The following is a 13103-nucleotide window of genomic DNA, read 5'->3' on the forward strand; positions in this document are numbered from 1 at the left end:
TGGGAAAGTTAAAAGGGTTTCAACACCACATTGTGTTCAAGGACAATGCCAACGCAGTTGTTAACAAAGTGAGCTAGGTATACTGTTGAGTCTACAAGAAGAACTGAGATCCAAACTTAAGAAGCTGTGAGACTTGGTATCATTGAACCTATTGAAGGTTCGGAGAGGCTGACTCCTGTGCTATTAGCATACAAGGCCAACAAGACTGAGGATGTGTGCTGATCTAAGAGATTTGAAGCCTAACGTTTGGGTTGATGGCCAATCATTGCCAAATATCAACAAAATGTTAGCAACCTTAAAGGGGGCTGCATGTTTTACATTGTTGGATAGGTCAGCTGTTTACCACCAGGTTGAGGTCTGCCAAGAATCTAGATACCTCACATCTTTTGTCACTCCAGAAGGGGCTTACCCCTACGTCATGATGCCATTTGGATAAGCATCGACTTCAGATATTTTCCAAAGGTTAATGAAAAAACTGTTTAAAGACACACCTGGAGTGACATACTTCCAAGATGATATCTTAGTGTATGGTAAGGATAAACGTGAACATGACCATAGACTGAAGTGTGTGCTTGACATTCTGAGTTCCAGTGGGTTGAAATAAAAAAAAAAAAGAGGTGCAAATATTACCGGGATGGGGTTGACTATTTAGGATCATGTGTCAAAAGATGGGGTGAAGCCTGAGGTCAAATTCCTAGAAGCTATTGAAAAGTCTCCCAAACCTGTCAACAAGGACCAACTTAAGATCTTTTTTGGGACTTAATAGAATAGTATGCTAAGTTCATTGGGAATTTTGCAAGTAAGACAGCATGCTTAAGGGATGTGCTAGAGAAGAATGTGAAGTATGTTTGGTTTGATGAGTGTGAAAGAGTGTTTGAATCAATCAAACAGGCCATTGTGGGGGCACGCCCTCTTAAACCGTTTGATACCTATGACCCCTTTATCATGTCTACTGATTCCAGCAATGCAGGCCTTAGAGCCGTGATTATGCAGAGGTTGGGCAAGGGTAGTGAAGAAATCATTGTGTTTGCTTCAAGGGCCTTGAGAGGGCCTGAATCCACTTATTGTACAATAGAGAAGGAAGTACTTGGTGTGTGCTGGGGGTGTAGTATTTCAGAACCTTTGTGTGAGGAATCTTAAGAACATATCATAAGTCATTTGTAGATCTATTTAGCACTAGTGGGGGTGGTGGAGCTACTCCCCGTATTGCCAAATGGCAATTTAGATTACAGGAGTTGCAGTACAGGTTAGAGAATGTAGCTGGTGTGAAGAATATGTTTACTGACTGTTTGTCAAAGTTACTGTTGACTGAGTCGGATTCCAGTCGTAGATGGAAGATGACTAGGTTATCGTGTGTAGTGAGTTCCACTGATGCTGCCATGAATGGTGCCCATTTGGAACAGTACTGGATGAAGGTGTGGACCAGTAACAATGAGATACAATGTGTAATGAAGTTTATTACTAGTCATTGGCCGTCTTCAAAAGATGTTCAGGAGAGTTGAATTCCTTATTAGAGGGGTTCTGATGAGTTATCAGGTGTATATGGTGTTCTACGCAGGAGTTGGTTGTTAGTAGTTCCATCTATGTTGCGCAGTAGAGTTCTAACTTTAGTTCATGAAGGTCATATAGGCATTCCCGCCATGAAACGCAGAATACATGAGGATTTCTGGTGGCCGAAGGTTGATAGGGAAGTCAAACATCATGTTAGTGAGTGCAGTGCATGCATCATGAGCGACATGACTCAGATGACTTGTCCTAGTTCTATTACCCCTGTAACCACAGTGAGTTTGCCATGGTATAAACTGGCTTTTGATATTTCCGGACCGTTGGTTTTTTGGGAAGCACACCTAAGTCTGTTAGTGTATTGATTGCCTATTTTACCAAATAGCCTTAGATCAAATCTGTTGACACACTGAATTCTCGGGTGGTAATAGATTTTCTCAAAGAGGTGTTCCTGAGATAAGGATATCCTGAAGAAATGGTGACTGATAATGGCACCCAGTAAGTGTCAAGAGAAATGGAAGAGGTTTTAGAAGTGGCTAACATCAAACACATAAGAACATCATTATACCATCCCTGCAGTAATGGACTAGCTGAAAGGGTGAATCGAGTACTTATAGATCAGCCTCAATTGGCATTAGTGAATGGGCTGGATTGGAAGTCTATGATGAGGAATATGATTTGGGCTGGGAGGACCACACCTCGTGTAAGCACTGGAATGTCACCTTTCACCTTCTTATGGAGCAGGGCTGTTGGGACGAAATTGAATAAAGAATGGATGTGCTGAAAAGGTGGATGTTGTGAAGATAAGTGGTGTTGTTGATGTGATACGTAAAGGGCAGAGGAAGTATAATACTGTGTACAAGGTTTGTATCAGATTACTTTTCAAGGCGAGTGATTGGGTTAGGATCAAAAAACTTGGTTGTGTCCAGAAAGGGTTATCCCAGTTCTCGAGGCCTGTGCAGGGACCGGACGTGAAGGAGAATGTGATTGTCCTCAAAGATGGAAGGGTCTGGAGCAAAAGTTTCACTTCATTGGTGCCTGGCTCTCAATCCGCATATGTGCTTGAGAGGATGAGTGAAGGATCAGACTAGCTTGTGCAAACCGAGCGTGACCAGTACCAACCTAAGGTTCCACAGAGAATTAGAACATGTCCTGTGAAGTTCAAAGATTATATTGTGAAATAATTATGCATAGTCTTCTTTGATCCTTGTTTTTGGGTCCTCCGTATTCCAGAGAATGTGTTCCTACTTATTAATTTATTTCATAGGTTGTAAAATGCAAGAGGAAAAGTATTCTTTATTTTTCTGTTGTGTAAGCTTTTATATGATTACTTTTTGCTACTGCCATGACCATGTTCAGCTTGTGGCAGCCTTATTTCCTTTTTAGCTCTTGATTTACTGTTAATTCGGTTAATTCACATTCATACCATCCTCTTGATGGTCACTTTTATTCTTTTATTTGATTGTAAAGGAAGAGGTGTGTGTAGGGTTTATCCTCGTGGTCTGGGCATGGAACACTTGGGTTATGACATTCCCTGTTCCATGCATGGAACACAGTGGGCCAGGGGTTCAGGAGAAGACAGTTGCTGCAGGGGCTGACAGATTGAAGAATGAAGGCCATTTGTGAAAAAAGGTCAACTGGGGTGGAAGAAGCTTTGTAGTAAATGCAGAAACGGCTTGGAATAATCTTCCACTATACCTCAGAGGTATGACCAGCTTAGTGGCTTTTCGAAAAGCTTTAAAAACTTGGCTGTTTACAGGTTAACCTGACCTCTGTTTTGAGCCTTGGGCAAGATCTCACATAGCGCCAGGACACCTACGGATAACAGTAGCGCTTAATAAATATTATCATAATAATAATAATAATAAATACATACGGTGTCGTCCTCCTTTCACACAGATAATGGTGAAAGCATATCTTCCTCAGCTTCTATTCCACATAGCAAGGAGAAGATGTACTTTTTGCCACAGGTGGAGAGCATAGGTTCTGTGCCTTTTGTTTTGAACCAACTTTTGTATGCTTTATCAAACAACTCGCAAGTCAGCAAAACTGACCTCTACAATGTGGTCAATGTTTTCAGTACGAACAAGCCTCACTACTTACTAGACGACCCAAGTTGTAGTAACAGTCTGGATATTTTTTTCTGTGTTTGATTGCCGTCCAATAGCTTTTTTCAGCCTCGTCAAACCTTTTAAGGCTATTTTGCACTATTCCGAGGTTCATCCAGGCCGCAGCAAAATCAGGTCTGGGGAGCAAAACAACAAAAAAATCACACACCAAATACTACATATCCGAAAAATGTTTACATGACCTCTTTTACTATTAGTGCAATTATTTTACATACTGTATCTGCACAGCTAACAACAGCACTTCCTCTGCTTCCTGGAGTTCATTTCTTTCCTTCAAGATATTACCAAGGTTATTCATGGCATGCACATACTTGGAGTTCAACCTGTAAGATGCAAGAAGACATTTTTACATGAAAGTAAGACATGCATTCGTTCATTGTAGGACATCTCAGAATTGTATACTAGCGTGGCACTGCTTTCACTAAAATATTTTCTAAATTGTTAATGATTAACTTCAAGAGCAAAGCTACTGTCATATCCTCCTATATGTTCACATAACAATGTAGATGGAGTAATTAAGAGACTGGTACTACTCGAAGATTTTGGTTACAATTAATTATATGTATTTTTTGAAAGCAAGGACTTGTAGTCTACTAAGGAGTCAAGAATTAAAAAAGTCAAGCAAAACCTTTGCCAATAAAGAATTTTCAGGGAAAACATTAAGTAAAAAAATTATGGTCAGATAGTACGGTTCGTAATTTCTCAGTATCATCTTATATAAAGGAATAGCACATAATATATATATATATATATTCACTGAAAACAACACAGGTTTCAGGGGCGTTATAGTTAGCTGGACTTTTCACTCGTACAAAACCACTGAAATTCCCCCGTTATAGTTAGTTCAGCTAACTATCACTCGCGTGCCCGCAATGCACTGCTGATGACGTCACATATTACATCACTCATGACATGGGCAGTGACATCACTGATGACATCTCCAATGACATCACTGATGATAATATAACCTTTGTTGGCCTCCGGTGCGATGCCGGTCTTTTTTTTTTTTTCTTTTTTTTTTAAGAAGGGGGGCTGTGTGGCCCCCCTTCTTTTTCTAATTTATTGGCCCTGGGGACCCCATCACCCAGGGTCTGCCCCCTAATTTTTTTTTTAATTTGGAAGAGGGCTGTGTGGCCCCCCTCCTGAGGCCTTAATCGGCCCCGGGGACCCCAACCCCCAGGGCATGGCCTTTTTAAAAAAAAAATCTTTAGGAGGGGGGCTGCGTTGCCCCCGTCCTCAGGCCACTTATGGCCCCGGGGTCCCCATCCCCCGGGGCCTGCCTTTGTTTTTAATTTTTTAATATATTTATAGAAACACCTAGGACATGCTGGACAAACCGAACGCACCTATCACCATGACGATTTGCGTGATATTCATTAAAAGGCGACTATGCATACAATGAATCCACGTGGAATGTATTTACACCGCTAGTGAAGCTCTGACGTGTCTGACGCCCTACCATGCCTTATCCCGGCGCCCCCGCCGGTGGGTACTCTCCAAGTAGACACCATTGTCGTTTATTTATACAAACATGGGTAGCTATTGACGGGCACATTTAATACACACGCACAGCAGGCCATTCAAAGGGGATTCGACAAAAATTTGACCAAAACTATGCAAGAAACCCCCCTCACGGTTAATAAAACACACATCCATCTCAGATGTGTAATCGTTTTTATTTTACTCTCTGGAAAGGACACAAACCTCACTTGAGAGTCACAGCGCGCTCCTGGCTGAGCCCAATGCTGTGTTACACCCACCAGTGCCCGCCGAGTGCCACACACCTCTTTGTTGTATTCCACGAGCTAGTACGTATGCTATGACACTCTCTAGCCCATGTGTACTGTTACACCACCCCGTGAATATGTCATGCCACACTTACCTTCGCACGGGTTATATTGCCCCATCTAACGTGCCTTCCTCGATGCCTATGTTATAACGCACAGCGCTATGCCATACATATTACAATCTGGGATCCATATCTTTGTCACAGTGCATATGCAACGTTACACTCCCTAGCACATATTTTATATTACAACTTTAGAGACTAGTTAGGTTACACAACACTGCCCTGTGCATATTACACTCCAAGGTGCATATCACATAGCACGCGCTAGTGCCTGTGCTATCTTGCGCTCGCCAATGAATCTGTCATTGCGCACAATGTATTAGATATTATATTTCACGCCCCGGTTCATCTTATTTCACAATTTTTGGTTTATAGTTTATACCATACACTATATCTAGTTTTCATTTTCAATTGTGCTCTCAGGACTATGTTCTATATAACACTGCGTTCACCTACCCTTTTCACAGGCATTACATTTTGCGATGGGGGGTGGAGGGTCAGGGGGTGTTTCTGCCAAGTGAGCCCGAAGTCACAGTCACAAACGTCCTCTTCTTCCTGAATAAAGGTGAGATTATGCTGCATACTTGTTCATATTTTAAGTAGTTCGCACAGACACACATTTTAAAAACAATAACGTTCCTAAGACCCTCCTTCTCTGTACAGTTAGCTTGCTGCCCCATCCACCTCCTCCCTATCCTCTGTTGTCTGAATCCATGGACTAGCCTCCTCCCTCCTGCCATGCATGGTCTGATGTGCTGCCACAGCCCTCCATTTAGCATGATGTACCAGTCCACTCCTCCTGCCCTCAATTACCCAATTCTATGCCCCATCATTGACCTCTTGCTCAGCCTCTGTGCTTAGCTTGCTGCCCCTATTCTCCTTCCCCCTGCCCTCCGATGTCTTTGTGCATGCCCCTGCTACATCTTCTTTGCCCACCATGTTCCATGGACCTGCCACTCCTATCTACTCTGAGTGTTCTGTTGAGCTGCCACTACCCTCCCACCTACCTAGCATTGTCAGATGACTGTAACCTGTGCCTGCCACCTCCACCCTGACTGTCCACATTCCATGCCCCTATCCCCTTCCTCCTGTCCTCCATGGTCCATTTTACTGCCACACCCTTCTGCCCTCCCTATTCTGCAACTGCTCCTCCTGCCTGCCCCGTGTGGTCTGTTGTGAGGCCCCTTCCCCTGAACTCTCTTGTCTGTGCCCAGATCCTGACCCTCCCTTCTATCCTCCATGGTCCTTTGTGCATGCCCCTGCACCCTCCTTCTTGCCCATCATAGCCATTGTGCTGCCACTAACCCTCCCGCTTGCCATGCATGGTCTTCTGTGCTGCCACGGCCACTCCCACCTTCCCTGTGTGGTCAGCTAGCTGCCCCTGACCCCCTCCCACCTTCCCTCCATTGTCTGTGTGTATGCCATCATAGTCTCACTGTTGCTCTCCATGGTGTATCTTGCTTGTAGTGCCCATCCTGCCTGACCTCCTTGGTCATCTTGCTGCTCCTGCCCTGCCCCTTGACCCCTTGCCCTCTGTTTCCATGTGCAGACCCCTATTCCCTCCCTCCTGGCTTGTCTGTTTCATTGTAATGCCCCTGATCCGTCCCTCCTGCCCTTTATGGTCTGTTTTGCTGCAGCTTTCTCTCCTGTCTGTCCATTATGGTCAGCTAGCTACCATTGCCTCTTTCCCCTCTGTTCTCTGATGTCCATGTGCATGGTCCTGTCCTCTCCCTATGGCTTTTTATGGATTGTTGTGCTGCACTCCCGTCCCGCATGCCCTGTGTGGTGTATTGTGCTGCGGCAACCCCTGATGCCTGCCCTGTAGGGTCAGTTTGGTGCACCTCTACATGTCCCTCCTGTCCTCTGTTATCCGAGTCCATGTCCCTACCCCAATTCCTCCTGCCTTCCATGATCCAATGTACCATACTTGCGAACATTTTGAACTTAGTAAGAGGGAGATTTTGAAAAAAAACTGGGGTATTGATTTTCCCCTTTGAGTTACATTGAAAAAGATTGTAGACAGGAGACAGATCAAATAAAGCACATTTGAGTTTAAAAACATTGGACGTTTCCTGGCTGAATCGGGTCTGTTGGCATGTATGGTTATACTACCACGGCCTCTTCCTTCTGCCCACAATGGTCTATTATATTGCCACAGCCTCTCTTGCCAGTCCTGTATTGTTGGTTTGTTGCCCCTGCCCCCCTTTCCACTGCCCTCCATAGTCTGTTGTGCTGCCACTGCCCTTCCTGCCTGCCCAGTGTTGTCAAATTGTTGCTTCTGCACCCTCCTACCTGCTCCTGGCCTCTGCCTCTCAACAGTATCCTAATAAACAACTAGATTGCTAACATTCTATATTTATTACAAAAGTGTGGAACGCCTGAAGTCATCTTGATGTAATCAAAACTGTAATACCTAGAGCATTTCCTTTAGAAATTCCATATATGAGAGGGTCTTATTTGCATCAAAATTATGGTTAGTGCTCAAAAAACTAAAATGAGGACATATTTTCTGAGTTTTCAAATAGCGACAAAGCACTTTTTAATTATTTGTTATCTTTATTTTTTTTATCCAGTTGACCACTTGATTAAATGTTGCACTTAGGGGAGAGGATGTGGTGTTACTTCCAGAGCTGCAGACTTTGCAACTGGGGAACCAGGTTGGAGTTTCTGCTTTAGCTCGACATTCTGTGATTCTGGTCAAATCACTTAAACTCCCCATGTCTACAACCAAAATGAATTGTTTCTTGTATGATGTAACCAATGCTCATGTAAAGCACTCCAATACCTGACAAGTCTGCACTATATAAAACTGCAAAAACACAAAAAATAAAAAGTGTTTTGCACACTTCTGTCATTGGGCTACATGTGGGCTACATCTGGGTGATATTTGTGCTGCATTTTGGCTCTTTTGTCTCTGGTGGCCATCTTGGGAGATTTATTTGTTATGAAGTTTCCTAATTTCCTCATTTACTGCAGTCTCCTCAGTAGGAAATGCTTTCAGTTTTTTACTTTGATTCCATCAAGAAGGTATTCAGATATGTCACACATTTGCCATAAATCTGAATGTTAGCACTCTAGTTGCTCATTAGATCACTGTAGTAAAGCTACTGCTCACCACGGAAGTCTGCTGCTGGTACTAAAAGTGCATGTTTCAGTCGGCATGTCAGAATTTTTTAATTAAATAGAAGAGGATCTGAGAAGTCACTCAAAATGTGCCCTAATTTTTCATTCTGCAGCACTAATCATACTTTCTATGGCAAAATGAACCCCCTCATTGTGTTCCTTTTTAAATTAAATGTTTTAAGTGTTACCAGTTTATTCCAATCAAGATGGCTTCAAGTGTGCCATACTTTTGTCATAAGTAAGACAGTAAGCGCTCTAGTTGTTTTTAAGAACACTCTGGGACATTCCGTCATTGGGCTATACTTGGGCTACATCTGGGGGATATTTGTGCTACATTTGGGCTCTTTTGTCTCTGGTGGCCATCTTGGGAGACTTATTTGTTATGAAGTGTCCTAATTCCCTCATTTACTGCAGTCTCCTGAGTAGGAAATACTTTCAGTTTTTTACTTTGGTTCCATCAAGAAGGCATTCAGATGTGTCACACATTTGCCATAAATTCTGAATGTTAGCACTCTAGTTGCTCATTAGATCACTGTAGTAAAGCTTCTGCTCACCAGGGAAGTCTGCTGCTGGTACTAAAAGTGCAAGTTTCAGTCTGCATGTCAGAATTTTTTAATTAAATAGAAGAAGATCTGAGAAGTCACTCAAAATGTGCCCTAATTTTTCTTTCTTCAGCACTAATCATAATTTCTATGGCGAAATGAGCCCCCTCATTGTGTTCCTTTTTAAATTAAACGTTTTAGGTGTTACCAGTTTATTCCAATGAAGATGGCTTCAGGTGTGCCATACTTTTGTCATAAGTAAGACAGTAAGCGCTCTAGTTGTTTTTAAGAACACTCTGGGACATTCCGTCATTGGGCTATACTTGGGCTACATCTGGGGGATATTTGTGCTACATTTGGGCTCTTTTGTCTCTGGTGGCCATCTTGGGAGACTTATTTGTTATGAAGTGTCCTAATTCCCTCATTTACTGCAGTCTCCTGAGTAGGAAATACTTTCAGTTTTTTACTTTGGTTCCATCAAGAAGGCATTCAGATGTGTCACACATTTGCCATAAATTCTGAATGTTAGCTCTCTAGTTGCTCATTAGATCACTGTAGTAAAGCTACTGCTCACCAGGGAAGTCTGCTGCTGGTATTCAAAGTGCATGTTTCAGTCTGCATGTCAGAATTTTGTAATGAAATAGAAGAGGATTTGAGAATTCAAAATGTGCCCTAATTTTTCTTTATGCAGCACTAATCATAATATCTATGGCAAAATGAACCCCCTCATTTTGTTCCTTTGCAAATTAAATGTTTTAAGTGTTACCACTTTATTCCAATCAAGATGGCTTCAAGTGTGCCATACTTTTGTCATAAGTAAGACTGTTAGCGCTCTAGTTGTTCTTGAGAACACTCTGGGACATTCTGTCATTGGGCTATACTTGGGCTACATCTGGGTGATATTTGTGCTACAGTTGGGCTCTTTTGTCTCTGGTGGTCATCTTGGGAGACATATTTGTTATGAAGTTTCCTAATTTCCTCATTTATTACAGTCTCCTCAGTAGGAAATACTTTCAGTTTTTTACTTTGATTCCATCAAGAAGGCATTCAGATGTGTTACAAATTTGCCATAAATTCAGAATGTTAGCACTCGAGTTGCTCATTAGATCACTGTAGTAGAGCTACTGCTCACCAGGGAAGTCTGCTGCTGGTATTGAAAGTGCATGTTTCAGTCTGCATGTCAGAATTTTTTAATGAAATAGAAGAGGATTTGAGAAGTCACTCAAAATGTGCCCTAATTTTTCTTTCTGCAGCACTAATCATACTTTCTATGGCAAAATGAACCCCCTCATTCTGTTCCTTATTAAATTAAATGTTTTAAGAGTTACCACTTTATTCCAATCAAGATGGCTTCAGGTGTGCAATACGTTTGTCATAAGTAGGACTGTTAGCGCTCTAGTTGTTCTTTCGAACACTCTGGGAAGCTGCAGTAGAACACAAAGGAATCAACTGACAGTCTCTGCCCTTGTTGGATGTACATGTTTTACTGAGAATGTCAGACTTCATTCTCACATGACTGAGAAAGATAATGTGAATTTACAGAGAATATGCTTTCAGTTTAGCTTATAGATCACCTTCCAAACCTCTGTGGGAAAAGGATAAGAAAATAGTTTTCTCTCAAACATGATTCATGATATCCCAGCAGAAGGCTTTTTCACATGGTAAAATCACCTTAGAACACACCACAATACCTTAAATGAGTATGGTACCATCAACAAATGATTTATAATGTAACTAAAGTCTTAAAACCTTCTATTAACTGCAATGCTTTTTAATGAGGTGCTATCATGTATATTTGTTCCAAGATGGCTGCCAACACTTCTTGGATGAAGTACTGACAGCCAATCAGATCTCACGATGAGATGTGTGGTTAGGCTCCACCCAGATATATATGTGATTTTACTTTTGATTTTCTCAGGAACTACTGAACGGATTTACACCATTTAACCAAAAGGCACGACTCTGAACCATGCGCTACCTCTTTGCCAAATTTGGTGTAATTCCGTTCAGCAGTTCAGGCTGTAGCTGCGATTAAAGTTTCCTATGGAAAAGTGCATGGGAAAAACACATTTTGGGACCCCCCTTTTCTCTCGGCCCCCGCTTGACGAATCACCCCGAGACTTTCAGGATAGGAGCGGACCGGAGCGCCCCACCAGTTTTTAAAATTTTGCGAAGATTCATCAACCAGTGCCAAAGTTATTCCAAATAGATCGTTGCGGATTTCCTATGGATAAGAGGTCCTAACTATAACTACCTACTGGCAACCGCCAGGAGGTAATAAAAAAAAAGTATATATATATATATATATATATATTCACTGAAAATACATAGGTTTTACAGACGTTATAGTTAGGAATTAGCATTTAAAAAACCTTAGAAATTCACTGAAAATCCATAGGTTTCAGGAACGTTATAGTTAGTTGGACATTTGACTCATATAAAACCAGAGAAATTCGCCTGTTATAGTTAGTTGAGCTAACTATAACTCGCGCGCCTGCAATGCACTGCTGATGACGTCACATATTACATCACTCATGACATGGTCAGTGACATCACTCATGACATCACTCATGACATCTCAAATGACATCACTGATGCGCGAGTTATAATTAGCTCAACTAACTATAAGAGGCGAATTTCTCTGGTTTTATATGAGTCAAATGTCCAACAAACTATAACGTCCCTGCAACCTATGTTTTTTTCAGTGACTTTCTAAGGTTTTTTAAGTGCTAATTCCTAACTATAACGTCTGTAAAACCTATGGTTTTTTCAGTGAATTTCGAAGGTTTTTTAAATGTTAATTTCATATTTTAATATTTATAAAACCTATATTTTTTCAAATTGTTTTTTTAATATTTAGCAACTCTATCATCCTTTTATTAAACTTTACAAATGATGTAATCTTTTATATCTTCCCCACAAAATATGTATATCTTTTTTTTATTTTTTTTGGGAGAAAACTACAGTCCGGTACCGGTAGTCTACCAAGGTCGATCAACACGCAAATCCTATACACCACATTTAAATGATGCTCATTTCGTATCTGACGGGTTTGTGGCACCATGTCCTGCATAACAACATGTACATATGAGGTCGCGCCAGCTGCTACTTTGGGATGCGACGGGTACGCACTACCAAGCCGCGCGTTACGTCATGTACGTATAGGGTCGCGCCCGCAGAGTGTTGTGTATGCGACGAGTGCACGCTGCCACGCCCTGTGTTACGTCATAGACGTACGATGTCGCTCCGCATACGCCATTCCCTCATTTTTTTTGTCTCAAAACTATATCTAAAAAACTTTAAAGTATATATGAGAGCAAGCGATAATGAAAAATATTTTCAACTGTTATATATTTCTAACTCTAATAAACTTATATTATAATAAATATATTTTCTCAAAATCACATCGGGTGCGGTCTCATTGCACACTGGCTGCGCGATTGCAATGTAAGCATAAAACAAAGCATTTCATTAGTTCATAACATTTCCCATTGTAACAGTTCGAAAACGCCACCATTTTAGTCAATATCTGTACTGCATTTCATGAGACACACCTCTTCTGCTTAGAGAGCTTTGTTAAAAACTTTTTGCAATATACACAGATCTTACATTACACACAGCATGCAACCATCATTATCATCAATATTCATGCTCTATAAAGTAGCCTTCCACCTATGATACCCATATACCTAAAAGTTACATTACCGAAATGTTCTCCAATACCACAGGTAACATGGTTCAATACGCTGTCCACAACACAATGTAATATAGTACAGCCCAGAGACAGTATGATGCATAGATAATGAACACACGGACACAGATAGATAGTGGAAGTGGATACGGGCACGTACGCTCGACTCCTTTTTATTACCATGGTGACATATGCAGTGACGTCTGTGCTGGATGTGTGTGCGGTAAGTCTAAACCAGCCTTCAGACAATGGTTGCTGCTAGCATC

The 13103-nt window shown here is 41.6% G+C and overlaps 1 protein-coding gene across 1 annotated transcript in view; it reads right to left on the reverse strand.

Annotated features, from left to right (window-relative positions):
• The window catches only part of TMTC4 (transmembrane O-mannosyltransferase targeting cadherins 4), a 724433-nt gene that overhangs the window by 218601 nt on the left and 492729 nt on the right, over positions 1–13103 (reverse strand). Inside the window, exons 13-14 of the mRNA XM_085622264.1 lie at positions 3848–3955; positions 3607–3748 (exon numbers count right to left, since the gene is read on the reverse strand). Coding sequence (XP_085478390.1) covers positions 3607–3748; positions 3848–3955 — 250 coding nt within the window. The remainder of the gene's footprint in view (positions 1–3606; positions 3749–3847; positions 3956–13103) is intronic.

Source organism: Triturus cristatus, chromosome 8, assembly GCF_964204655.1.
Source record: "Triturus cristatus chromosome 8, aTriCri1.1, whole genome shotgun sequence".
Taxonomy (NCBI): Eukaryota; Metazoa; Chordata; class Amphibia; order Caudata; family Salamandridae; genus Triturus; species Triturus cristatus.